Source organism: Typopeltis vanoorti, chromosome 16 (assembly GCF_054136105.1).
Source record: "Typopeltis vanoorti isolate ZY-2024b chromosome 16, IOZ_Tvanoo_1.0, whole genome shotgun sequence".
NCBI classification, from domain to species: domain Eukaryota; kingdom Metazoa; phylum Arthropoda; class Arachnida; order Uropygi; family Thelyphonidae; genus Typopeltis; species Typopeltis vanoorti.
Window position 1 is genome coordinate 88,503,545 of NC_143564.1, and position 27,563 is coordinate 88,531,107.

Sequence of the window (27,563 nt, forward strand, 5' to 3'; positions counted from 1 at the left end):
CGATGACTTCTAAGGCCGGAACAGGCCACGCTAGGTCTAAATCCTTGATATACATGATGATGATGATTTCAAAGCTGAATGTAGAAACTATGCAAGTTTCATAAGTTGACCAGAGAGCTTGCAGAAATACATTCCTCAGCATTCCTTGCTGAGGAATGGTGACAAAGATATGTCAGAAAGGGTCCAGAGAAGATTTGCAAAGGGATGGTCAGTGGTCTTTGGAATATGAAGTATGAAGACAGATTAAGAGAATATAAATTGTAAAGCCTTGTGAATAGGAGAAGGGGAGGGATATGATTGAGACATATAAGTTAGTCAGGGGTTGTTATCAGGTTGACATGGAAGAGATTTTTCATAAAATTGAGTGAGGGGATAAAACACGAGGCCATCCCTGGAAACTGTATAAGGAGTTGTGAATGCACTGTTTGAGTGTGTTGTTAACAGAGACACAGCGAATCAGTTTAAGGCATGATTGGGTGAGCTTTGTATGTAATAGTATGTACCTACCATGATGAGTCTCTCTGACTCCATGGAGGTCAGATGTTAACAATAATAACAAACCCAGAAAATGCACAAGTATAATTTGTCTGTCTGGCAGTACCACTAAGTCACATGGAAGAGATTGGTTTCCCAAAATCAATACCAAAACTTAACAAGAAGAATAAATATCACATCTATAGCATTCAAAAAAAAAAAAAAAACTTATGCTTTTATGCTCAAGACAATACTCATTTAAACAGAAACTAACTCTAATACAAATTCCAATGATATCAAAAGGAGAAGGGCAATTTGGTTAAGTGATAATATCTCTCACACAATCCAACCAATATCTCACAGCTGTTCTGTTTCTGCCTTGTCTACAAGCATAAGGCAAAAAACAGTGAATTTGTAGTACTACTTTGGATTATAAAAGATCTACAGAATGCAGAAATATCACTTATCGTTTATGACTGCATCTTATCAGTTAGTAGAATGTAATCATAAGCATTTCAAAGAGGACCTAATGATAGATCTTATTTAATTATTTGAACTTCTGGTGTTGATTCCCCACCCTTACTTTCCAAATACCTGTTATTAATTATACACTCTTAAAATAACTAAAATATGTTGTACAAACACTAACCTTCATAAGTTTTATGACTGGAGGGCTGCTTCTGGGAAAACAACCCCCTGAAAAATGCAATAAAACTTTCTATTAGTGTATCTTAGCATCTAATGAAACTACAAGAAAGGTAAACATAACTTTTTTTTGTTCAAAAGATAAAGCAATTTTAAAAACACAGTCATAAAATTTACAAAGGTTAGTAAAACATAGTTAACAGAGTAAGCAATCATAATGTTATAATGAAATGTTACTCTTGAAGAGCATTTTAGATTAGTCTGTCTAATCAATCTGGAAAAAGTAAAGCATAAAAAGCATAAAAGAAGATGCAATGCTTGATCTATTTACAGATTAGTAATCTGTTGACTGATCATTGTCTTCATGTTAGGTGTTCATCACTCATTAAGACTTAATGAAGAAAAATTACAGCTGGATTCATCAGAATAAATAACTTATCAGTAGATGATGCAAAATGTTGAAAAATTTTACATTAAGTAGTCACATACTAAATATAAATATCACCTTCATAATCCATACCAACACCATGCATCCACTGTATGAAATAAGAAGACATCAATAATGAATTACTTGCCAATTCAGGAGAATGGGGAGGAGGAACTAAATATTCACTATTACACAAATGTATACTATTGTAGCACTCTCTAAACATTAGTCAGTATCCATGGTACTAGTAAATTATAAGTTGGCTAATCATGCATGGATGGGTTATCCATAAACGTAATAGGAAGCTGAGGATATCCTTGAGATATGCAGAGTGTATGACTGCAGAGTCCAGGACTAAAACTCAAAAATTTTAATTACTGATAAACTAATGATGTTCAGGTTACCATAATGTGGTGTATGCCAAACTTAATTAAAATCCAGTTAGTCTACAGCAACCAAATCCTCTACTTACACCTTCATTCTAATAAGCCTATTAGCAGACCTAAATGTTTGCTACAGCCAACAGTAATAAAACCATTGAACTGACATGGGCATATACTATGCCCATGACTAAGTTAACTGACATAGGCATGGGCATAGTATATGCATCCCTCAAAGTGAAGGGCAAGTCTCCATGATAATAAGAAAGAGACGTTTCTACACAGTATAATATTACTTTGCTTACTGGAGGCTTGAAGAGACCCAAACTCTATATTTGATCTCCAGTGCTGACTTTGGTTTTGTAACCACATTTCTTCTGGAATGCAATATAAGTGATGGTTTCTGAATTAAATCAGACATCATGGAGACACCATTTCTTCTTCTAGACAAGAACTGTTCTTTTCAAAATATACAACTTTAAAGAGAATTTCTGAAGACAAGTGACCAGATATATTAAAGTAAGTTTCACAGCTTACATGTGTAACAAAAAATTATATAGAATTTATTCAAAAACTACAATATATTTCATCCAACATTACATAGACATGTCAGGGAGATAGGCCATAATTATTATTATTATCCAGGCCTCCATGGAGTCAAAAGACTCATTGTGGGAGGTCCTTCCTAAGAACATATAGTCTGTCAAGACTCATCGAGGGAGGTCCCCCCCTAAAAAACACAAAGTCTATCATACCACTCCTTAAACTCAATGACCATTCTCGCTCTCACCATCCATCAGGCAATGCATTCCACGGTTCAACCACCCTCCACGCAAAGAAACCACTCCTCACCTTCTTGCTCACAGTTTCCTTTCGTAACTTCCAGGGATGGCCTCTTGTCATCACTCCTTCCCGCTGTTCAACCAAGCGAAAGAACTTCCAAGTGTCAACCCTGTAACCACCTCTCAATAGTTTAAAAGCCTCAATCATATCACCTCTCCTTCTTCTATCCACCAAACTCTGTAGTCCACATTCCCTCAGCCGATCCTCATAACTATCCTTGTACAGTCCTGAAACCGTCTTTGTATCTTTTCCACGGTTAATTTATCCCCTTCAAATCCTGGGGACCAAATCTGAGAACAATAGTCCAAGTGTGGTGTGATCAGAGACTTATACAACGGAATGAATACCCTCTTATCTCTGCAGGTCAGTGTCCTTCTCATAATTGCAGCAATCCTCTGTGTTACCTTCACCACCTTTGCAATATGTCCCCTAAACTTCAGGTTTCTATCAATCATCAACCCCAGATCTCTTGTCTCCCCTACTTCCTCCAGTATAACTCCTCCCATAGAGTATACAGCATCCCATCAATGTTTCCCAAACCTCAAGACCTTACACTTTGCTGCGTGAAACTGACACCCCCATTCATTTGCCCATCTATCTAGCTTATTCAAATCCTCTTGCAGGGCTACCACATCTACACTATTACTAATAATCCTTCCCAGCTTTGCATCATCCGCAACAACTGAATATCCCCTTGCAATGTCATTGATATAAAGGTTAAGCCATATAGGTCCTAGTACTGAGCCCTGTGGAACCCCACTTGTAACCCTCTGCTTCCTTGAAACTGCTCCACCATACACAACTCTCTGATACCTATCAGTCAGCCAATCCTGAATCCAGTTGACCAATCTGACATCTAGACCCATGTGCTGCAACTTAAATATCAGCTTATCATGTGGCACCCTGTCAAATGTAGGGGGAAAAACCCTGTCAAATAAACTACAATTCAAAAGATGAATCAAATAATAAGTCATAAATCATGCGTATATTAGCACGTCTTGGTTGCAGCTGAAGTATATGATATCACACTATTAGAGTTCAAAGGAAGAATTGCAATAAGTTGCATAGATTAGAAAGGAAAAAAAAAATTATTATTAATTAAAATAATAAAGAAGAAACTTATGCACAATTAATAGTGATTACTTCCCAAATTTGGATATTGGCATACAGCCTGACTGGTTCAGGTTCAGTTCTTTGTAAATTCAATCTATATGCTTTCTTCAAACCAGCTCAGAAACTGTCTTAAATTCTACCATCAACAAAGGACACCTTATCACCTCTTTCCTTCCCATCAAGCACCCTACTCATGTTATCTTTTCTATTTTGGACAGACTCGCTGTTCTGTCTTAATTAGAAATGAAGAACATCAAGACTATATTATATTTTTGGAATCTGACAAGACTGGCCTTGTTTCTCATGCTACTGACACTAGGCACAGAGCTCTTTTGAACTAGACAAACTTCTTCACTACAGCAAGTTCCAATTCAATTACCTCGAAATGCTAAGAAACTGTCCAAACCTGATCCAATTACACTGCATGCCAATATCCAAGTTTTGGGAAGTAATAATTATTAATTGTTCATAAGGTTTTTTTTTTTAATTAATAACTTTTTTCTTCTAATCTACAACTTACTACTTTCGTCCTTTGAACTCTAATAGTATAATATCATATACTTCAGCTGTGACAAGACATGAGCTGATATACACATGATTTATGACTCATTATTTGATTCATCTTTTGAATATAGTTAACAGTCTATCTCCCTGACAATGTCTTGTAACGTTAAATGAAATATATTGGAGATTTTGAATAAATTCTATATAATTTTTTGTTATATGTGTATGCCATGAAACTTACTTTAATATGTCTAGTGCACATGTTCCATTAAAGCTATTAATCAGTGACTAGATAGTATCTAGGCACTAAACTAAATTGCAAGGGTTCCATAGTCAGCAAACAATCTTAATGCCACTACTCCACCAGGTGTTCCTCTAGGAAATATCCAAGTCAAAATTAACAGAGGAGTAGGATATAATTCTCCACGTGTGTAACAGCTTAATAAAGAGTCTATTACTGTCCATTCAGTGACCCTCCCCATTTCAACTTATCTTTAACAAGCATAAAATATTAAGCAAAAGAGAAATAGGTTATGTGCAGAAAAATGAAAATCTCTCAAAATCTTCAGATTCACTTCAAAAATATATCCAGTCTCAGTTCCAGCCTCAAAGATACTTTTTCCATCTACTTTTCCTAACAGAAAATGAACTTTTTTTTAAATCAATACTTAATCCAGTGGTTCCCAAACTGTGTGACATGGTGCCCTGGAGCACTGCAAAATATTCCAATATTTTCACAGTAATGACACATAGCCCATGTGGTTTTAAGATCAGGCCATTGATGTATTGATGCAATGATAAGGACATCTAACGGACACTGTACAAACCACTAACTGTTTCGCTTTTGTTAGGTAGGCCTATGTTCTGACTTTGAGTGCTGTGGAAAAATCCTGAAACACTAAGGGCACCATAAACCGAAAAAGTTTGGGAACCATAGACTTAATCAATATTTAATGATTAATTTTTAATCAATACTTAATTTTTTAATCTGCAAGGGAAGGATGTTGCTAGTGCATGGGTAATAGTTAAGGGGTATCTTGAAGAAGCAATATTAAACTGGACACCTAAGATAAGGAAAGTTAATCAGGTAGAAGTTAGATGGATGAGGAATATCATTATGCATGAGCTACAGAAAAAAGAAAATGCTGCAAAGTGTATATAAAGTGAAAAGTAACTAGCAAACTAAGGAACAGTACAAGGGGTCAGTCAAGAAAGGTGACCAGCATGGTAAGGAAAGCAAAATCAGATTACAAAAAGAAACTAGCCAAGAAGACCAAATAAAATCCAAAGAGTTCTTTCGTTGCATGGTAAGTAATAGAGAATAACCTTACTGAATGCTAATCATCACAAGGTGACAGAAACAGACTGAGTGACCACTTTGCAAGGATATATCATCCAAGTGAGGTTAATGCTGTGACGTATATGATGGAGACTAATGTGGGAACAGAGGTACATGAATTGGGAATTCTTAGGATTTACAGAATCTCAATGAAATCACAGCTGTGGAATCAAATGTGATATCAGCTCACATTCTGCAGGAATGTACAAGGGAACTGGCAATGCCTGACTAGGCACTTTTAAGTCTCAGTTCTGGTAGAGTTCCAAGGGAGTAGAAACAGGACAAAATAATTCCGTTGCATAAGGGAGGTTCTAAGACTGCAGTAGCAAATTATAGACCAATCAGTATCTCAGGAATGGTTGCAAAAGTACAGGAAAAATTGGTCAAAAAGATAATTCAAGAATGGTTAGATAAGAATAAGATTACTCAGGTGGCACTGTGACGTGTGGCTGGTGGTTGATTTAGCTGTATAAAGTTGTTTACGCATTTACTGAAATTTTTTGTTGAGGAGTATTTCTTTTAAAATTATGATGTTTAGGTTGAGCACATTGCATATAGGTTTGTGTAAATTGTCTATTGGTTTTTAGTGAGTATACTTTATGAAACTGTAATGGTAGAGAATGTGCGAGCAACTAAGCCTAATTTGAGTAGAAGCTTATTACAGTACTTTAAGTGTGTGTACGTTGTATGCAACTGCTTGTCGCTAGTACTATGCTGCTCAATTTAGTTAAGGAATCCTAATATAAGGGGAGGGTTAGCAAGGGGCCAACCACCCCTTCTGTAAAAACCTTACTGGTTACGAAACAAGCACCACAGAAGCCTCGCAATTCGAACGCCTTTGCGACGATGATTATTAATCGATTTGGGACCTGGAATATACGTAGTTTGGTGAAAGATGGAGCGCTTTTTAATGTGACGAATGTCTTACGACAGCATAAAATTGGACTTTGTGCTGTACAAGAGGCGCGATGGCCAGGACATGGCTCAACCCGCAATCAGGGGTACACGCTATACTATAGTGGTGACGACAGAGGACGAAAAGTACTCGGAACTGCATTTTTAGTTAGTGATAAATTTTTATGTAATATTTTAGATTTTAAACCTGTGAGCAATCGGCTGTGTACTATTAGAGTTAAGGGACGTTTTCAAAATGTGTCTATTGTGAACTGTTATGCGCCTACTGAAGAGAACTTGGAGGAAGCTAAAGATTGTTTCTACAAAGTGCTTCAACGTACTTGCTAAGCTACCGTCCTATGATGTCAAGCTAGTAGTGGGAGATTTCAACACGAAGCTAGGGAGAGCGTGTGTGGTGCCCTTTCGTGGGTAGTGAGAGCCTACATGAGGAGTGCAATGATAACGGAATCCAACTTGCGAGTTTTGCTGCTGCTACGGGATGCGTTGTAAAGAACACTATGTTTGTGCATAAAGACGTCCACAAGCAGACCTGGAGATTGCCGGACAGTAGAACAGCTAACCAAATAGACCATGTACTAGTGTATCAACGTCACCACAGCTCCATCTTGGATGTGAGAAGTTTCAGAGGAGCAGATGGAGATAGTGACCATTATCTGGTAGCCTACAATTTCAGGCATAGAATTGCGGATCAGAAGCCCACGTGCCCTACCATACGATCGGCACAGGACCTGGACAAAATGAAAACAGCAGAAGGCAAGCGGGCTTTCCAGTTAGAGTTGCAGAATCGTTTTGGAGCATTACAGGAGGAAAAGGATGATCCAGATGGGATGTGGGACACTATCAAAAATATGGTCGCGTTAGCTGCCTCGAGAAGGAGAAAGAGGAGGAGAAAAGCATGGTTTAATAGAGTATGAAGAAGCTGTAGCGAAACGAAGGGAAGTGCTATTGAACTACCTAGTAGATAGCAGGAAGAACGCGGCATATGTGAGGGTGAGAAGAGTGGTGAATACATGTCTATGCAGGGAAAAGCAGAAGTATCTTAATGAGAAAGTGGCTAGTATAGAGAGCAATAGGGTGACGAATAATGGAGACAGAAGATGTACCGGAAGATTAAAGCCATGCGAGGTGCCTAGGCACAAGCAGCAACCATAAGAGATGAGAGTGGAAATCTATTAACAAACTCAAAAGATACTCTCGCTCGGTGGCATAGATATTTTGCGAACTTGCTGAATGTCAATGCTGGAACGTCGATATCGAAGGATTATATTCCTTATCAAGCTGCTGAACCATTTATTGAAGAGCTGACATTTAGTGAGATTACTCATGCTATCTGCATGCTGAAAAATAATAAAGCTCCAGGAGTGGACTGCATACCGGTGGAGCTCCTGAAGAATGGTGGGGACATCCTGCTGGAGCAGCTGCACCAGCTCATCTTGATGATCTGACAAGAAGAATGGCTGCCGGACAAGTGGAAGGAGTCGCTGATCACCCCAGTATATTAGAAAGGAGATAAGGCTCAATGCGACAACTATAGGGGCATCTCACCGCTGTCAACTGGCTACAAGATGCTGCCTAACATCGTGCTAATGCGCCTCACACCATATGCAGAAGAGTGCCTTGGTGACTACCAGACGGGCTTCAGGAGGAACCGTTCTACAATAAACCAACTCTTTACACCATGCCAAGTTTTTGAAAAGTGCTGGGAATATAACCGGGAAGTTCATAATATTTTCATAGACTTTTCAAAAGCCTATGACTCAATAATATGCCCAAAAAATATGGCAGGTGTTAGAAGAGCTGGGAATTCCTCGAAAACTCCGAAAAATGGTGCAGGTGTGCATATCTGGTTCGAGAGCAAGAGTGAAAGCAGAAGGTGACCTGTCAGACCTGTTTCAAGTACAAACCAGTGTGAAGCAGGGTGATGGGCTTTCTCCGATTCTCTTCAATCTAGTGTTGGAAAAAGTAATTAGAAACACACAGCAAGTGGCAGGTGGAGTCGACATGGGGGTGCAAGTTAGGATTCTTGGCTATGCGGACGACCTGAACATCAACGGGAAGACGAATTGGCCTTGGCTACTGCTATTGAAGAAGCTGCAGAAGAAATTGGCCTGAAGATAAATGCCGAGAAAACAAAATACCCTTTTTATGAGTCGCCATGCTACTCAAGATCCAGAGGGAGCTACACAGTTTAAGAGGGTGAAGGTATTTAGGTACTTGGGTTCTTTCGTGACTGAAGACAACAAAGTTGAGGCTGATGTCCAGAATCGGGTAAATGCTGCGAATGTGGCCTATTATCAGGTGCGTCCCCTCGCGCTTGCTGTCTTGGACTACAAAGGTGGAACTATACAAGACTTTGATCAGGCCTGTTCTCCTCTATGATGCTGAATGGAGTCTAACAGCAAGACAAGCCGATCACCTGAGAGTATTCGAGAACAAGATGCTACGATGTATCTATGGAGGGATCATGGCAGACGGAGTCTGGAGGAGGCAGTCCAATGCTGCCATACACGCTTTATAAAACTCGGCAGACGTCTTGATGGAGCTGCGAGCCCAGCGTCTTCAGTGGCTGGGGCACCTGTACCGTATGGGCCCCAAAAAGGACTGTGAGACAAGTGTGGGAGCCCCCCCCCCAAAGGGAGACCGAGAAGGAGATGGGTGGATTAGGAGAAGGAAGACCTGCAAGCTGTTGGGCTGGAGACCAGAACATGGCTGACAGTCACAGAGGACCGTGCCCAGTGGCGACATGGTGCTTGAGGCCAAAAGTCCCCCGGGCTAATAGCGCCTGGCTAATGTAATATAATGTATGTTAGATAAGAATAAGATACTCTATGAGGGGCAACATGGCTTTGTGAAGGGTCAGTCATGCCTTATTAATTAAGTAACTTTTTATAATAGAGTGACAGCTGAGTTGGATCAAGCAAATGACTACACAATGACTCTGCTGACTTTGCAAAGGCACTTGATAGAATACCACATGAAACTTATATGAATAAGAACAAATGGGAATGAATATGACACTGGTATATGAAAAAAGGGTAGCTGTTGGACAGATATCAAAAAAGTGGTATACAGAGGAGCAAAATCCAGGCAAAAGCAGGTGACTAGTGGTGTGCCACAAGGTTCAGTGCTAGGACTATTACTGTTTAATTTTGTACATAAATGATATAGGAAATAACCTGAAAGGAAATATGCTGTTGTTTGCTGATGATGATGATGCAAAATTAGGTAGAGTAATAGTGAATCAACGTGATGTGGAGAGCTTGCAGGATAATTTAAATAGGCTGTCAAGTATGGGCAAAAGATTATGGATGTCAGTTTAATATGAAGAAATGTAAAGTTATGCATTTAGGTATGATGATAGACAGAGAGATGAATTTTAGAGGACATATTGCTAAGGTAGCTCATAAGATTACTTGGCTATTGAAGAATACACTAACAAGAGAACAGACTCTGAACAGTAATCCAGATAAGGAGGTATCTGTTATTCTTCTTTATGAGGCCTTGATACATCCATATCTGGATTACTGTGCTCGGGTATGGTATCCTGGGTTTTTTGGAGATGAGGAAGTGGCGGAGAGGATTCAGAGGTGAGTGACGAAGATGGTGAGTGCTCTGTGGAATATTCCCTATGAGGATAGATTGAACATGCATGCATATTGCAGAGGTTGGTTGATAGGCAAAAAAGAGGGGTTATGATAGAAACATATAACTTACATAAAGGTTTTTTTTTATAGGATTGATGCAGAGGAAATGTTTTAGCACTTGACTAGAAGGGACAGAACTAGAAGTCATTCCTGGAAGTTGAGTAAAAGTGTAGTTAATAGTGGGTGCGAGGACTATATTTTTTGGAGAGTTGTGAATGAATGGAATGGGTTGCCAGAGTCAGTTGTGAGGTCTTTGTGTGTTAATGGGTTCAAGGAGAGGTATGATAGATCGAATGGATAGTTCGGGTCTCCCACAATGAGTCTTTGGGCTCCATAGAGTCCAAAGACTCATTGTGGGAGACCCAAACTATAGATACAACCAGTGGGGCACCCAGGGGGGACAGCCCCCCCCCCAAGAAAAAGGAAAAAAAAAAACACTAGAAAATTTTCCAAAAATCATTCCTAATTAAAATTCTTTTTTTTTTACTAATATCAATAATAATAAAACTAGTAGTAATAATATCAGTTTTCCCAATGTCTTTCTGAATAGCTGTAGCATATTTGCTCTATTTATATGAGATATTTCTGGGGTAGGGGGAGAGTGTACTACCATCTGCATTTACTTTGAACATTCCTATCCTCAGTGAATAAAAAGTAGTTTGAGGATAGCTATGAAATATATGTTTTAATTAATGACTTTTTCTAGTTATCCTCAAACCACTTTGCATGCACAGGATAAGAATTTTCAAAGTAAATGCAGATGGTAGAACAGTTATTTCATTTAGTTCTAAGCCCTTAGCAAACTCATACAACCTTTCACAGGTAGTCTTCACATTAAAAAAAAAAAAAAAAAAGCCTCTCTACATCCTTGAATGGGATTCTCATTATTGGCTTTCAAAGGATTGAGTAACGTCATGATGAATTCAAACTGCTCTTCACTTCATCTATTACCATTTATAATAATCATTGACAAATTCCTGATATGAACAGGTTATTAGTATAGTACTACATGAAAAGGTTACATCATTACTAACTGTGCCTATTGATAATTTTTCTCTAAATTAATCTGTTGTGTGAGGACTCCAATATTATCAGATCATTAGTCTAATAGATAAGCTTAGGTGTTGAAAGTTATTCATAATTTATTTTTAATGATAGTTATAAAAATGATATTTATTAACTTGCTTATATCTCTTGCTTAGTTTCAAATTAGCATCTTCAGAGCACAACACAGCATGTATATGTGACAAGCAAGTTCTTCTTGAGTATTCTGCAATTGAGCAGGTTTTTCTTTTAGTAGCAGAAACTTTCCTTCCACTCTCTTCTGTTCTGAGCCTTCTCTTTCAAGATTGTGTACCAGTCTCCATTCAGCATGTCATCTAGCATTGTTTTCCTTACTCTTCCTCTGGGTCTTTTTCCGTCTATTTTTCCTTCGATGGCATTTCTCATGATTCCATTCCCTCTCAGAATATGTCCGATCCAGTTTCCCCTGCTTCTTTTTATAATCTTTAACAGACTTCTTTCTTCTTCTACTCTTTTTTAAGACCTTTTCATTAGTATTTTATCTGTCCATTTGATTTTTTTCCATTCCTTTTCCAAATCCACATCTCAAAGCTTTCCAAAATCTAAATTTCTTCTTTCTTCAATGTCCAAGTTTCAGTTGCATAGAGGGCAACATTCCACATATAACATTTTATTAATCTTTTCTTTAGGTTTCTATCCATTTTACTTCTGAATAAATTCCATTTTCTATTAAAGGCATCTCTTTCCCTCACTATTCTTGCTTTTATGTCACTTTTACATCTTCCATCACTGCTAATAACACTTCCTAGATATTTAAATGTCTTTACTTGATTCAATTTTTCCCCATTTATTCTGATATCCATATTTGCCTCTTTCCTTGCTATTTTCATTACCTTTGTTTTTCTGATGTTAACTTATATTCCATAATTGATACAGGATTTCAGTAATCTGTTCAACAGATGTTGTAGTCCTGTTTCAGTATTTGATAGTAATGCCTTGTCATCTACATATCACAAGTAAGTTAATAAACATATTTTTATAAGATAGTTCGTTTGGTGTTGTTAATACCATTAAAAGTAAGTTATGATTTATCAGATCATATATTTTGGTCACTGCAGGCACTTCTTACTGTATCGATCCACCTAGATCTTAGGCTTCCTATGAGTCTTTTACCTGCCATAGCACAAGAAAACAATCTTTTTGCTAATCTTTCCTCTCATATTGCTTAAAATAACCATATCACCTGCTCACACATTCCTGAATGTTAACAGTGTCAAATTACTTCCTAATATTCTAGTTTTTAATATTATTGTGTCACTGATGCCATGTGTTCTCACTCCTAATCTTTTTCAGATCTGTGACCTTCAGTCTTTGATCAAGTGTTTTATCTCTAAAGCTCTAAGAACCATGAGTTAAAATTGGTTTGAACAGTCTTGTATAGTTCTGGTTTAGAATTTGACTAATTTCTCTTATTACATATAAATTTATATATAACAGCTTTGCTTATCCTGTTGTCTATTTCCATGTTTATTATTATGATTAACAGCACCAGACCTCCACAGAATCATAGCAGGAGGCACATACTGTTACATACAAAGCTGTGCTTTAAACTCCTTTCAATATATCTGCAATTCATCACAATGTCAGACAATGCATTCCACTCACCAACCATTCTCCATGCAAAGAACCAGCTGTTCCTTATGCCCCTGCTCACACCCCGCTATTCTATGAAAAATTTCTTCCACACTAACAAGTAACAACCCTTTACCAACTTAAATGTCTCAATCATATCTCCTCTCTTCCTCCTATTCACAATGCTTTGCCAACTGTTCCCTCAACCTGTCCTCATATTCCACATCTCAAAGACCAGTTATCACTTTAGTCTTCTCTGGTACCATTTCCGATATATCCTTATCACCATGAAAAGAAATCTATGCACTATGATCTTTAAAAGGCCTAATAAAGGGTGTCCCAAAATTCACGCAAGATTTAAATTTAGCACCATTTGTGCGGTAAAGTGTTGCCAACGAGAAAAAAAAGACAGCGTGACAGCTGACAGTTCAGGGTTATTAAAAATGGAGCGCTACACGAAAGAACAATGCATTTTCATTGTTCAGCAATATTTTAAAAATAATGAAGGTTTGGCAGCTACAGTTCGCAATTTTCATACAAAATATGGTCGGAATAGTGATTTAACTTCAACTGTGAAAAGATTAATTAAAAAATTCAAGGAAACTGGATCAATTAGTGATCTTATACACTCTGGCCGTCCTTCAACAAGTCGTTCAACAGAAAACATCGAAGCAGTTCGTGAGAGTATTCCTGAGAGTCTAGGAACATCAATTCGGCACCATGGTCTTGAATTGGGCATTTCGAGAAGCTTTGTACAGCGTATTCTCACGAAAGATTTGCATTTTTATGCTTACAAAGTTCAATTGAGTCAAGAACTGAAGCCTACTGACCACACACAGCGAAGAGAGTTCGTTGAATGGATTATGGAACAACAACAAGTGGATGCTTATTTTTCGAACAAAATCATCTTCAGCAATGAGGTTCATTTTCATCTTGATGGCTTCGTTAATCGACAAAATTGTCGCATTTGAGGTTCAGAAAATCCACGAGTTATTGTTGAGAAACAAATGCATCCACAACGTGTCACTGTTTGGTGCGGATTTTGGGTTGGGAGCATTATCAGTCCATTCTTCTTCGAAGAGCATGTGACTTAATGCCGTTGGACTTTTTTCTTTGGGGTTTTTTGAAGTCTAAGGTTTATGCCAACAAGCCCACGACCACCCACGCCTTGAAGGAGGAAATTGAGCGCTGTATCAACGAAATTCAGCCACATTTATGCAAAACGGTCATGGAAAATTTCGACAAAAGAATGCGTATGTGCCAGCAAAGCTGTGGAGACCATTTACCCGATATGCTATTCCATGCATAACCCTATACTGTATACTTTATGAATCAATAAGAAATTACAATTTTTAATTAAAAACCTGTATTTTCTATCAAAATTACTTCTTGCGTGAATTTTGGGACACTCTGTACAATGGAACCAGAACCTCTATTTCAGCACATCAAAATCTTCTGCACAATTGCCATTATCTGATGTGACGACCTCACAACTCATGTAATGTGACCTCTGAACTTCAGATTCTTATCCACTACCAACACGCTCTTGTCTCCCCAACTTCCTCCAAATTTTCCTCAGCAAGTGTTTACTGTGCCTAAATAGCCGAAATATTTTACTTGTTCTACAGGTTTTCCATTTACAATGCATTTGATGATTTCAATGTTTCTGGCAATTTTCATTGTCTTTTTACTGCTGATTTTCATACCAAATTTATTACAACAACTATTCAATTTAGTGAGGGAATCCCACAGACCTGTACTGGATTTATTTAGAAATATAACATCATCTGCATAAAGTAAAGAGCTGAGATTAACATCTCCAATTCTGATGTGATGAATAATAGTGGAGATAATATGTACCCTTGATCACACCTGATTTAACATCGAACTATCTTCCTACCTTCTTCATTTGTAACTACTGACTCTACAATTCAAATATAGACTATGCATTGCTTGATATAATGTCCCATTTACCTCATATATATATATATATATATATATATATATTGCAGTATTTTTAACAACCTTTCTCTTAGCATGCTATCATATGCATTTTCCAGATCTATAAACTCTCAAATACGGATCCCCCTATGATTTCTCAACAAATGTCAGGATCATATTCTCAAAATGAAAATGATCCTGTCAACCTCCATTTGGCCTGAACCCAGCTTGTTCTTTTCCAAGAACAATAAATAAATAAAATAAAAATTGTTCTTCCACAATTTTTATCAGCCTTTATGCTTGCATAAATCTTATCAGAACACTCATGTAGGGAAATTCTTCTGTAATTCTCAGATTCACTTTTATTACATTTTTAAAGATGGGTACTATGAGAGCTTTACTCCAATTATCTGGAAATCAATCCTCTGACTAGGCCTTCTGAATTATGCATTGTAGCCATTGTAAAACTTTTATGCCTCCATATTTGAGCATTTTAGTTGAATCTGGTCACAACTGGAAGAACAATGGCATATTGCACCCTCCAACTGGAAAAGACCCAAGTTTGATTCTCATGGTGATAAGAGGAATCTCTCTATATAGACTTTTTCAGCTGAAGGAGAGTTGGCTAATCTCATACAAAGGTAGCAGGGTTTTCTTTCTCATGGAAAGTCTGGTTTTTCATCCCACATACAGGAAAATTAACCAATGAGAACACATGCAATTTATAAACAAAAATACTATTAGTGGTGGGCAGTAGATGACATATGTTGATAGGTCACTGTGTAGTCAGAGGTTAAGTAGGGAAAGATAGTAAGTGGTGTGCAGTGCAATAGAGTGACCTCCCATGACAAGTCCTTGGACTTTTTGGAAGTATTATATAATGATAGTAATATCATCTACTCCAGCCCACATGTTTTTGATGACATTTTCTATCTCAAGTACTCCTGGATGCACTCCTGATTGCATTCTTCTTGAGTGTTTTCTACCACTATGCTGTCACTGGTTGTTTCATTTGGCAACCTTTCAAAGGAATTGATCCAGAAATCTAGAATATCTTTATCTTCAGTTTTCATGTCACCTGATTCCTTTTACAGTACTATTTCCTTCACTTCTCAGCTTTTTTTTCAATAGCTTCCAGAATATTTTAACACCGCTGATGTTTTCTTTAAGAACATAAGTCTTTCCATATTTAGTTCAGTTAACTTTACACAGTGCTTCACCTTCTTATACTTTTCTCTGTATTCTCTCAGAGCACAAGCTGACTTACTTAAGGGAATTTTCACACTCTTGTTTTCCGTGATTGCCTCTAATTTCCTGAGTGCACCATGGACTGAGAAAGTTAAAGAGGCATTCATCAACCAGATGGAAGCTTAAAATTTTCAGTTTTGGGGAAGAAGACTCACCCATCATCCGTCAAAAGTCTGGAAGTATTACGACCTTATCACATCATGTTCATTCTTTATGTTCTTCTGATGAACTTTTACAGACAGAATTACAGCATATTAAATGCACCTTTTTAGCAAATGATTTTAAAGATTCTTTCATCAAAAAAACATTAACATTTATGGTACACATCTCTTCCAGTTTTTAATAACTCGCATTCCTATCCCTTATATGCAAAACATTTCTGAATGCAAAGCAAAAGTTTTAAAACCACTGAATATTTTTATTCCCTTTCACCCCATCAGAAAAATCTCCACCTTTCTCACTTCACCTAAGGACAAGCTTTTGCCTCTAGGTTTTCCAAGGTATCTAATAGATTCCTTGCTCTTGCAGATTATCTCATTTCAGACCAACTGGAAGATCTGCCTTTATTTGTCCAAAAGAACAAGCCTTATATTAAAAATGCCACGAGCTTAAACAGTCTAGACTTGCTCAGCATGCTATCTGCACTAAACATAGAGTTCATTGGAATAAGACAAGTCTTTCATCAAAGTCATTTTCTCATAGAAGATTTTTGTAAAGAAATGTGTGAAACTTTATTCCACTGTCCTAACTTAAACAGATCCGATGGTCAATGTCTATCCCCTTCATGGGAAGTAGGAAAGTTTAGCAGATTTAAAAAGTACTAACTTTATTCATTTATTTATTTTTAGGTAGAAAACTGACCATTTTAGTTTGATTGCTGTTCTATAGTTCTAATCCTGTAATGAAAATGCTTCATTACAGGATTAGGCAAAATGACAATTATGCAAAATTTCTACAATAAATGAATTTTAATGCGAGTTTTTCTTCATTCAATTCACTCTGGTGAACTGCATTGTTTAACAGGAAAAAGACAAAGCTGGCATTATATTCAAGTATCATTATTTGATTTTGGTTTAAGTTAATAAGAATACAAGTCATTCAGCTAAAATCAAAACAGCCAGCCCACCCTCATTCATTGAGTATCCAGACAAATACTAACAAGGTGCACCATGAGAAGGTGAGGAATGGACATTAGGTCAGAAACCCGATTGGTTTTTTGCTTCTTTTCTTAAAAGGCTACGCGGGAGTCTCCTCTGTTATCCAGCTTTGACCATTACGTGATGCTTTAACATTTATTTTAAATAAATAACTCACTTATCTAATTATAACTTATTTTATTTTAGTCATTTTGCTTTAATCATTGAAATGACAACATGAACAAAAAATAAAACAAAAACAGCCAGTCTATATTTAAGTAGTACATGATTTTCATAATCATCCAGCATGAGCCCACCCAGTTAACTGGAGGTCCGAAGTGGGAAAGGTCCATGCAATTTTTCACCCATAAAAAGTTTACCATTTGCAAGTGGGATTATTCACATAAAAAAAGTTTCCATACTAACTAGAATGTACTACCTCTGGCATAATTTTCCTACTTGTTTTACCATGATGTCACTGTTTCATATTACAACAACACAAAAAAGGCTATGAAGTAGTGTACTGTCTGTTAACTGTATTTTAATGCCATGTATTTTACAAGCACAATAGAAACAATCAGTTTTGCAAATATCAAGAACACAGGTGATGTTGAGTGAAGTGAGGATGAACTCATGATTTTAACTGAATATCTTTAATCATAATCAGTAGCTACTTGTAGCATGATGTAATTTGGGATTATGGCCAAAGTAACTAAGGCTATAAGAACAGTGTATTATGTTTGTTATTATATGTTTTAACTGGATGTAGCGTATTTAATCATAATTTGTAGATATTTATAGCATGACGATGCAATTTGCGATTACAGCTGAAGCAGCTAAGGTTCGAGGACAGTGTATTATGTCTGTTAATTGCATGTGTTCTTCTGGTCTGTTTGCCTCTTTTGCAGGATGATGCAAAGATTACCCTCCTAGAAAATCTGTTTCTAGAAGGAAAAAACCACCACCATGTAACATGAACATATCATATTAAATATAGATACACATAAAAAGGTTTTCTTGTTAAGTGTTTGAGATAATCTTCTTTAGTGTTAGAGATTGTGAGATTATCTATGATAAACCCAGATGAGCTAAAAGCCGAGACAGAATGAAAGAAGAAAAAACTGAATTTGAAGATCTATTACATTTGAGGAAATATGCAGCACTCAAAAAAATGTGTTTTATGGGTTTGGAGTCCAACTGTGTCTGGATAGTAACCAGTCAGTAATCTTAACAGATTTAGATGGGAGGAAAGGAGGAAGTACCTGTGGTAATTCTGCATAGTGATAGCAAAAATATCTGTAAAAAATGCATATATATTCTATAGTTACTATTTTTTTAAATCTTTTATATACAAGGGTCCAGTTAATTGGACAATATCAGAAATAGCAATAATTTGATCCAATTAAGCAGCTGTCTCAAATAAACGAAGTTGCACATCAAGAGTTTAAAGAAGGTGTATGTGCATAGACAAAATACAAGTATTGTATTTTATCTATGCATTATTACTGATTATAGATAAACTTAAACAACTGATTTTAATTAAAGTAAAATATCTGCTATAAAAATAATTTCACAGCAGATATTTTTACATGTATTAAACATGATTGCAGTTCTTAGTAGTTAATGATGCTGTAGGAATTGATTAAGAATTGGGAATAGCCTGTCTTTTTTTTTTTGACAGCAATTAAACAAAATCAGAGTTCAATAAATTTTCTGGCATCATGGCTAGTCACTCATTCAAGCTCAGGAGTATCATCCTAATCACATTTCCTCCTCAAAACATCTTTATTGTAGTATTGAAGACGACCTTCAGTGGATGCAAACACTTCGTAGTTTCTGATGTGGTTCACATCTAATGGAGCGTCATTTTTATTCCTTGCCAACTACTGGTCATAAACTCTACTGATTGTAAAAGATTAACTTTTGAGCTGACCTCCCTTAGCAATCAAGAACAGTACAATTTTTCTTGATTTCCATTGTAATTCCACGTCCCAAGTCAAAAGCCAATTCTTATGTCAGCCAGTAACCTCTACCATGTGGTAGAGGTTACTCGCTAGCTCAATCAGTATTATGTCCCAAATAAACAATGCAAATTCATATTATATTCTTATTTTGTTTTTGTTCTTCCAGACTTGTCCCAATAAAATGGCTACTGCAATAAACCGGAATCTACTGTATATACATATGTATGTATATACTGTCTGACCACAGATACGAGACCCTTGGCTGACAATGTGCCAAGAAGAGTTAATTCATGTTGAAAGGGAAAAAAGGAATAAGGCAATGTACAAATTCATTACCAACATGCGAAATTGTGTACTTTATACGTAAATTTTCCAACTGTTGTAGAAGCAAAATAGTTACCACTTTAAAAACTAGAATTTTCATAAAAGAAAAGCTAATTTTCTGACGTATAAGAATAAACAATCATTCCACAAAACGCATTGCTTACCCTATTATTGGAATGGATTTGCCTTCTGACATGCGCAGAAGTATCGAAGGATCTTGCATCTGTGGGCACACAGTACGTATGTATATATATGTACATCCTCGTATGGTCTTTCTTGTGCAAGTGTTTTGATATTATTTTTTTGTTCTAAGTGTTTCCAGACCCCCGCCGCCTCAATATATATATATATATATATATATGACTGATGAAAAGAGAAAGACCTCCAAATGTTCTAGGGGACACAAACTCAAATGTGTGAATGAGAAAAGAAGAAACCAAAAGTTCAAACATGCTAACTTTCTGCCTTTGGTATTGAGCTTATGCTCCTTCTGGAAGAAACTTGGTAAATGATCCCTAGAAATTGTGAATTTTAAAACATATTAAAAAATTTTGTGATCAGGAAAAAAAAAAAAAAGCATTCTGTAATAATGTGTTGCTATTTGCCTTTTCATACTTGATTACTGTATACTTATTTACACAAAATTGTAATTATTATAATATCTGAGTTTGGCTTGAAGTTTTTACTGAAGTGACCATATGGACAATGGTAATTTGACATTAGATGCTCTCTACTATATAATTAAATTAATTATAGTTCATATGATAATAAGACATTCCACATTCTAAAATGGGTACAAATTCAGTATAAGAAAACAGCAATTTAAAATTTAATGAAATTATTACATGGCACATCTATGATGATGTCCAAGGTCTAATCACAAAGAAACACTTTACACACCAGAACCTAGTGTCTACACTAATCCACCATCTACACTATATAATCTACTACTCACAGTCATCTACTACCTACTAATAGTATTTTGTCTGTTAACTATACGTGTGTATGTTTATCTGTATGTGCACAAGATGAAAAATCCTGCTACCACTGTATGACCAAAGAGGTTGACAAACTTGCCATCTAAAAAAGTCAATATAAATATTCCTCTCTTCACAAGAATCAAACTTGGGTCTTTTCCAATCGAATGGTGCACTGTCTGTAGGAATTTTAAGAGTTTGTGAAATCAAATGGAAAGAAAGTGGAGATTATCAGACTGGCAACCATAAAATCATCTAGAGAAGGAAGAAAGAAGTCAAAATAGTGTAGATTTGTCACTAAGGAAAGACTGGAAAGAAAAAGTAAAAAATACATTCCAAATGATAACGACCTTTACACCAACTCTAGTGGATCTTGTCATTATTAAAGTGTACATGTCATCAATTAACTAAAGATGAGAAAGAATATAGGCCATTACAGGAACAAATTACATCAGTTACAATTTATTATAATAAACAATTTTAATGCAGTAGCTGGTAAAGGCGGTGAAAGTGAAGAAACTGGGTGATTTGGACTAGATAGGAAAATATGAAAAGACCAATTTTTTTAAACATAGTTTTATAGTTGGTAACATTTTCGAAGTTCTAAAACAAAGCCACTACAGATGGAAATCAGGAAATTTAATGATAGCAGATTGATCAAACATTTTAGTCAAGAAAAGATACAGTAACCAATTATATAACAATAACCAGCAGAAGGCAATATTGGCCAGAGTTACCTCTGGATGAAGAAATTATGAGTAATCGGCTAATTATATAACTCAAGTTACTAGAATAAAAAAGAAAGGAGAATACTGAACTACTAAAGACTTCAAATATAAAAAATGAATTTAAAGAAATGGGCTGCATGCTTAAGATGAATAGAGAAGAGAAAAATTGGATGGCGATAAAAGAAATAACTAAAATATCAGCAGACAGAGTATTAGGATACAGAAGACCGTAATTAAGGAATCTGTGGATTACTAATGACATAACTTAATACAGGAAATAAAGCAAAGAAGAAGACTATAAAAGGAAGAAACAATAACAGCAACTAAGGAATATTATTATTATACGACACCTCCAAGGAGTCCTAAGACTCATCGAGGGAGGGCACCTACTCGACATCTCTCCGTCTCTGTCATCATCTACACTAGTGCCATTTACTGCCTACCACCACCACCACTAGTATTTTCACATACAATCATAAACATCCATGCCCATGGTGGGATTCGAACCCACAGCCTTTTGGCTGGAGAGCAGATATGCTAACTACTTGACCAACAAGGCTGGCAAAATTTACCCAAGTCCCACCGAGATAACATGATTAAAGAAGACTGAAAAAACACTAGTCAGAAGAACTATGGAAAGAAATTGAACATAAATTAAAAACAGGAGGAGCTCATGAAGCATATCAATTAATTGCTGCATATACTCATGATTCAAAAAAAAAAAAAAAAAAGAAAGAAAATACTTACTGATAAACAAGATGGCAAAGAGATGGCAGAAACTGAAAGATAAAATTACTGAAGATGAATATGAAGATGGAAAAGAAATTCTTGGAACAGAGTTCATGGACGAAGAAATAAATGAGCAATTAACTAATTATAAAACTGGAAAATTGTAGGTATAGGTAAATACCAGCTGAATTTTTAAAAAATCTGGGCAATGCAACACACAAAAATTAAGTTGAGCAAATTAGTTTACCAAGAGATAAACAAAATGGTAACAATACCCAAAAAAGGGAATACAGCAGATTGTAAAAATGATCTAACAATAAGCTTACTCAGTCATGAACCAGGACTCAGCAAATGATGCAAAACTCCATTAGCAATGCAAAAAATGTACTTGACAACCTCTTAATTAATAAATATGTCCCAGTAAGTCGATAGGATCAAGTGATTAGTGGTGGTACTGCAATGTTTTAATTTTTTTTTAGAAAGTTTGTTCTTAAGTAAAAAAAAAAATTCTTTTGTCTGATCTGATGCTACTTGCCAGGGGCAATGGACAAGCATATCTGTCAAGCCCTGTAGTGAACCAAATAAAAACTGAATGTTATTTAATGAACAGTTCGGATTCCTACTGAAAATGGAACTAAAGCCTTAAGAGCAAAATAAACTGAAGTAAATAAATCTACATACACTCCCTTTATAGACTGGGAAAAAGGCATTTGATAATACACAGTGGATCAACCTTTCTCAAATAATAAAAGAAACTGGAATCAATTGGAGAGATATAGATCTAAGGCTAAAAAATTGCAAGCAACCAGAAATTAAGGATATGGATACAGGAAAATGAAGCAATTAGAAATTGCTGTCAACCTTACTTTTCAATACACACACAAGATGCCATGATAGTCAAGGAAGAAATAAAAGGAGATAAATGTAGGTTAAGTATAGAAACATGATAGAACATGCTGATACAACAATATAACCTGAGAATGAGCAGAATATTAAACATTATTATTATTACATAACACCTCCAGGAAGTGAAGTCCAAGGACTCATCGAGGGAGGGCACCTACTCTACAACTCTTCATCTCCACCAACCGCAACTATTCTCAGCATCTACACCTACCGCTGACTACCACCACTACTAGTAATTTCACAGACAATCACAAACAACCATGTTCACGGTGGGATTCAAACCCACAGCCTTTTGGGTGGAGAGTGGATACTACACTAACTACTCGGCCAACCAGGCCGGCTTGGTTGACCGAGTAGTTATAACATACTTGGAAATAAAGTTGCTTATTTCTAACTGCTATTATGTCTATCTAATTTTGTTTTTAACATACTGCCAATAGAAAGACAACAAAAACTAATATAATGTTAATGAGTTCAAAACACAATAAGATAGAAAAAAGCAGGAATATATTGAAGGAACCATTAAAGAAGAAGATGAAAGCTAGAAATACAGCTAACAGCTTTGAAGTACCTTTTTTTTTTTTTTTTTTTTTTTAAGGTGAGTATTAGACTGCGCCAAGTTCCAAAGGAGAGGAAAGATGGAAAAATTGTTCGGCTTCATAAGGGAGGTGATAAAACTAAGAATTAAAATTATGTGCCAATCTGTGGGTTGTATTAAACTGTTAAAAAGGACCAAAATTCAGGACTAGGATGACAAAAGCAGTATCCTCTTTTAATGGAAAGCATGAATTTACTAAAGGAAGACTGTTTTAATAATCGACTTATAACAAAGTGACAAACGCATTAGACAAAGCAGATACACACACTGGAATATTTAGATTTTTCAAAGGCCCTGATGGGTCCCCACATGACAAGTTGGTAATTAAATTGTAACAAATAGGATTGGCGACTGGCCTGATAGGTATGAACAAACTGTGGATTGAGTAGCAACATCCCAGAAGAGGAAAGTCACTAGTTTGCATCGAAGGGTGTCTGTGTTTGGAGGCAGTTCCTATTATAAGTAGCTGTTTGCAGATGACACAAAGTTGAAAAGAACTAAGAACTGAGGAACAAAGCAAATAGATATTGTAGCTTTGCAAAAGGACTTGCATAGGTTGAGTAAATGAGTGGGATTACAGGAGATGGAGGAAATGAAGGATCTGGGGAAGATAGTGGATAGGAACCTAAAGTATGGGGGATGCTAAGCTTGTAAGTAGAGAACAGCAGATTTTACATTGATGTATAGAAGGATGTTATGGTTCCATTGTATAAGGCTTTCATCGGACTGCAGGATTGGTGGGCACAGATCTGATAACCTGGTTTTCAAAAGAATGAAGGGATAATGGAAGGGTGGAAAAACAAGTAAGGTTTTTCTGGTCTCTGGGATACTGCACATCAATGAATGGGAGGGGAGAAGGAAGGATATGATTGAGAAATAAACATTGGTGAAGGGTTATTAGCAAATTAATGTGGAAGTTTTTCATAGAATGGGGTAGACAATGGGAGAACAAGAGGTTATTCCTGGAAACTATATAAGGAGGATGTGATCAAGAGGATGGGAGTTTTTTTTTTTTTGCATGGAAGGTGGCTGGTAAATGGGATGTGTTGCCTGAGAGTAAGGCAAGTGCAGATGGGGAATGCATTTAATGCAAAGTATGATGCGGAGCATGAGTAGGATTGCCCATGATAAATCATTTTGATTCCATCAAGGTCTGATAATTATAAAAAAAAATTTTAAAAATTGTTATGGCAAAAGGATAAAGATTTATTAAAAGATTTTTAAGTAAAGATGTAAGAATGATTCACAAAATCAATGGTGTGGAGTGTCTATTTATATGATTGTAATAATAGTCCCACAATTATTACAGCAAAACTTGAAAAGAACTCAAGTATTTGATATGTATTGTTAGAAAATATCACTAAGAGAAAATCGACAAGGAAAAAAAGTGTCAGATTAAATAAGAGCCATGAAAATAAACAATCACAAGAAGGAAGTTAAATTAGACACATACATTGACATAACCGAGCATAAACATATTAGATAATAAATGAAGAGGTTACCCAAGCATACGTTATTAGAGGATGTACTATGATTGATGAAAAGAAGTTTTAAGAAAATAATCACAAAAAGCAGAGACCTAGAAGAAGGAACTCACCACAGTACTAGGCCCCATCTCTCCAAATAGTGACAAAGAATTTTATTGTTATTATGTGACACCTCCAGGGAGTCCACCTGCTCTACAGCTCTCTGTCTCCACCAACTACGCCAAAGATGCAATATATTTTATTATTCATATATAAATTAACAGCAATACATTTTAATATTGATTTTTGTTTACTTTAAGTAATTGTCGCCACAAACGTTACAAAGATTTGTAAGATTTTGCTTGCAATTGTATAATCTAATATCAAGCTGACCTTAATAATCGAAATATACTGTAGTAAAACATACAGAACAGCAAGTCAATTTGAACTTTTCAAATATCAGTAGTTACCACAGGTATATAACTCCAATAGAAACTGGCTCTTGATCAAACAGGAACCATTTGTTCGAAAATCTCAGATAAGTTACATCCCAAAAACTATGAACTGAAAATTCTATGTTTTTATAGTCATGCTCTATCACTCGATATTACTAATATCAGGACAGTCAATGTTTATATATATATATATGCGTCCAATTACATAATAGTAATTACTTAGTTGTAAAGAAATAAACTTTCCAAATGATATGAGAATTTTTTTTATATTTTGGCTGATTCAGCATAGAAAAACAGTTAAGCGGCAGTTTCATAAACCGGAAAGTCCTGTCTGTAAATAAGAAGCCCAATTAACAAAGATACAATATATTTTATTATTCATATAATTAACAGCAATACATTTTTACATTGATTTTTGATTACTTTAAGTAACTGTCGCCACAAACGTTAGAAAGCGCAATACTGTAAGCCAGTGACCGCTAATCAAATCTGAATTCCAGCGCAATATTATAAACTGCTAGCACTGTTGTTGACAATTACTGTACTATAAAAGAAATATCTTCTCACATCTAACAAACACCCCGTGCTCACGCCCAAAACTTCACTATCATCAGCACCTGTGCCGGCACTAACTTATCCTCACGATTACCAAACAGAAGAACAGCGCCCTCTCTAGGTCACTATAATTACTTAGCGACATCACATGTCTTGATCAGTGTGCGCGATCTCTTAGTGAAACTGAAAGGGAACAAACTTCTCATTGGCCGCTTGGTGAGCTAAGGTCTACGGCTGCCAAACACAAAGTCATACAAAAATTAACAGTTACAGCAAAATAAACTTACCTCATCAAGCTCGTCTTTTGCTTCGACAGGCGTTCCTACAAACAACTTGGACTGTGTACTCTTACTTGAATCCATATTACACTTACGAGAAAAGGAATGAAATACTTCAACACGCGAGCGTGAGGCCCCACTACTACCAGGGCAGCGCCATGTTTGCGCATTAATACAATAAGCCTTGAGATGTGGTAACATCACCTGCACTACTTCGTAAGCGGATTTTAACAAGTATTACAAGTTATATCCCACGTGTCCTTTAAACATTCAACCAAAAATAAAGTAAAATAAAATTACATTCATAAAGTTCCATTACATTAATATCAGAGTTGTAAGAATTTATCTTTTGTAAAGTCATCTTTTATTTTCAACACGTGTTTATGGCAACAATTCGAGCTGAGCACACTAAGATATATACTATATACTGCATTTTCCATGATTTGATATTTCATAATCATTACCTCATCGCCAATAATCATTAAAGAAATCATCATTGTAAATTCTCCCATGCTCATGATGCCAATATAAGAATTCCAATTTATCAAGAAATAAATGTAAATTATATTTAAATTTATTTAATGAAATAAATTAAATTAATGAAATAAGAATAAAGAAATGAAAATTAAAGTAATGAAATAAATTAAATTAATGAAGTAAGAATAAAGAAATGAAAATTAAAGTAATGAAATAAATTTAAATAGCAAATGACGATGATTTTATGAGTTTCGCTATTGAAGAAAATATTTTAATGAGAAAATAAATTTAAATTGTATCATTTAAATTATATTCAAACATCACTGCTGGTTAATAAAAGTTAAAAAAAAAAGACTAGCACAAAACGTAGGGAGATATATTTAAGGATTAGTTTGGGATTTTGGTTGTTGATAATGATAATGTTTTGTAAAATCTATAGATCTGTGAAATAATACAATTACTTTAAAAGACCTTTTAAATTTTTATTAGTACTTTATAATTAAGTATACAAAAAATTTAATTTTTTGATACATCAGTTATTACTTAATTTACAAGATATTCAAAATGTGCTCATATATGGAACATGCAGGAATTTTTTCCCTTGGTAATTGAGATTTTCATTTTATATCAATGAAGTAAAACCAATGAAGAACACACACACGATTTACTTACATAAAATCGGCGTAATTTATAGCCTTATCTGCATCAGCCATATTTCCAAGCAAGCAAACAAGAATTTCGAAATATGCTGCAAATTTAGCCAATATTCCAAACTCTGTTACTGGCTTCATCGTTATCTTTTTTCATTGCCTTAGTTCATCACCTAAGTTTTAATACTTCAC

General features: G+C 35.8%; 1 protein-coding gene across 2 annotated transcripts in view; it reads right to left on the minus strand.

Moving 5' to 3' along the window:
* IntS3 (integrator complex subunit 3) overlaps positions 1-26,394 on the minus strand; it is a 598,644-nt gene extending 572,250 nt beyond the window's left edge. The window contains exons 1-2 of one of the 2 annotated variants that reach the window (XM_090406090.1): positions 26,254-26,384; positions 1,124-1,170 (exon numbers count right to left, since the gene is read on the minus strand). In XM_090406090.1, the coding sequence (XP_090262216.1) occupies positions 1,124-1,129 (6 nt within the window). In that variant the 5' untranslated portion in view covers positions 1,130-1,170; positions 26,254-26,384. Of the gene's footprint in view, positions 1-1,123; positions 1,171-26,253 lie in introns of both variants that reach the window. The other variant, XM_090406089.1, reaches the window with a different exon arrangement.
* Positions 26,395-27,563: the final 1,169 nt, after the last annotated feature.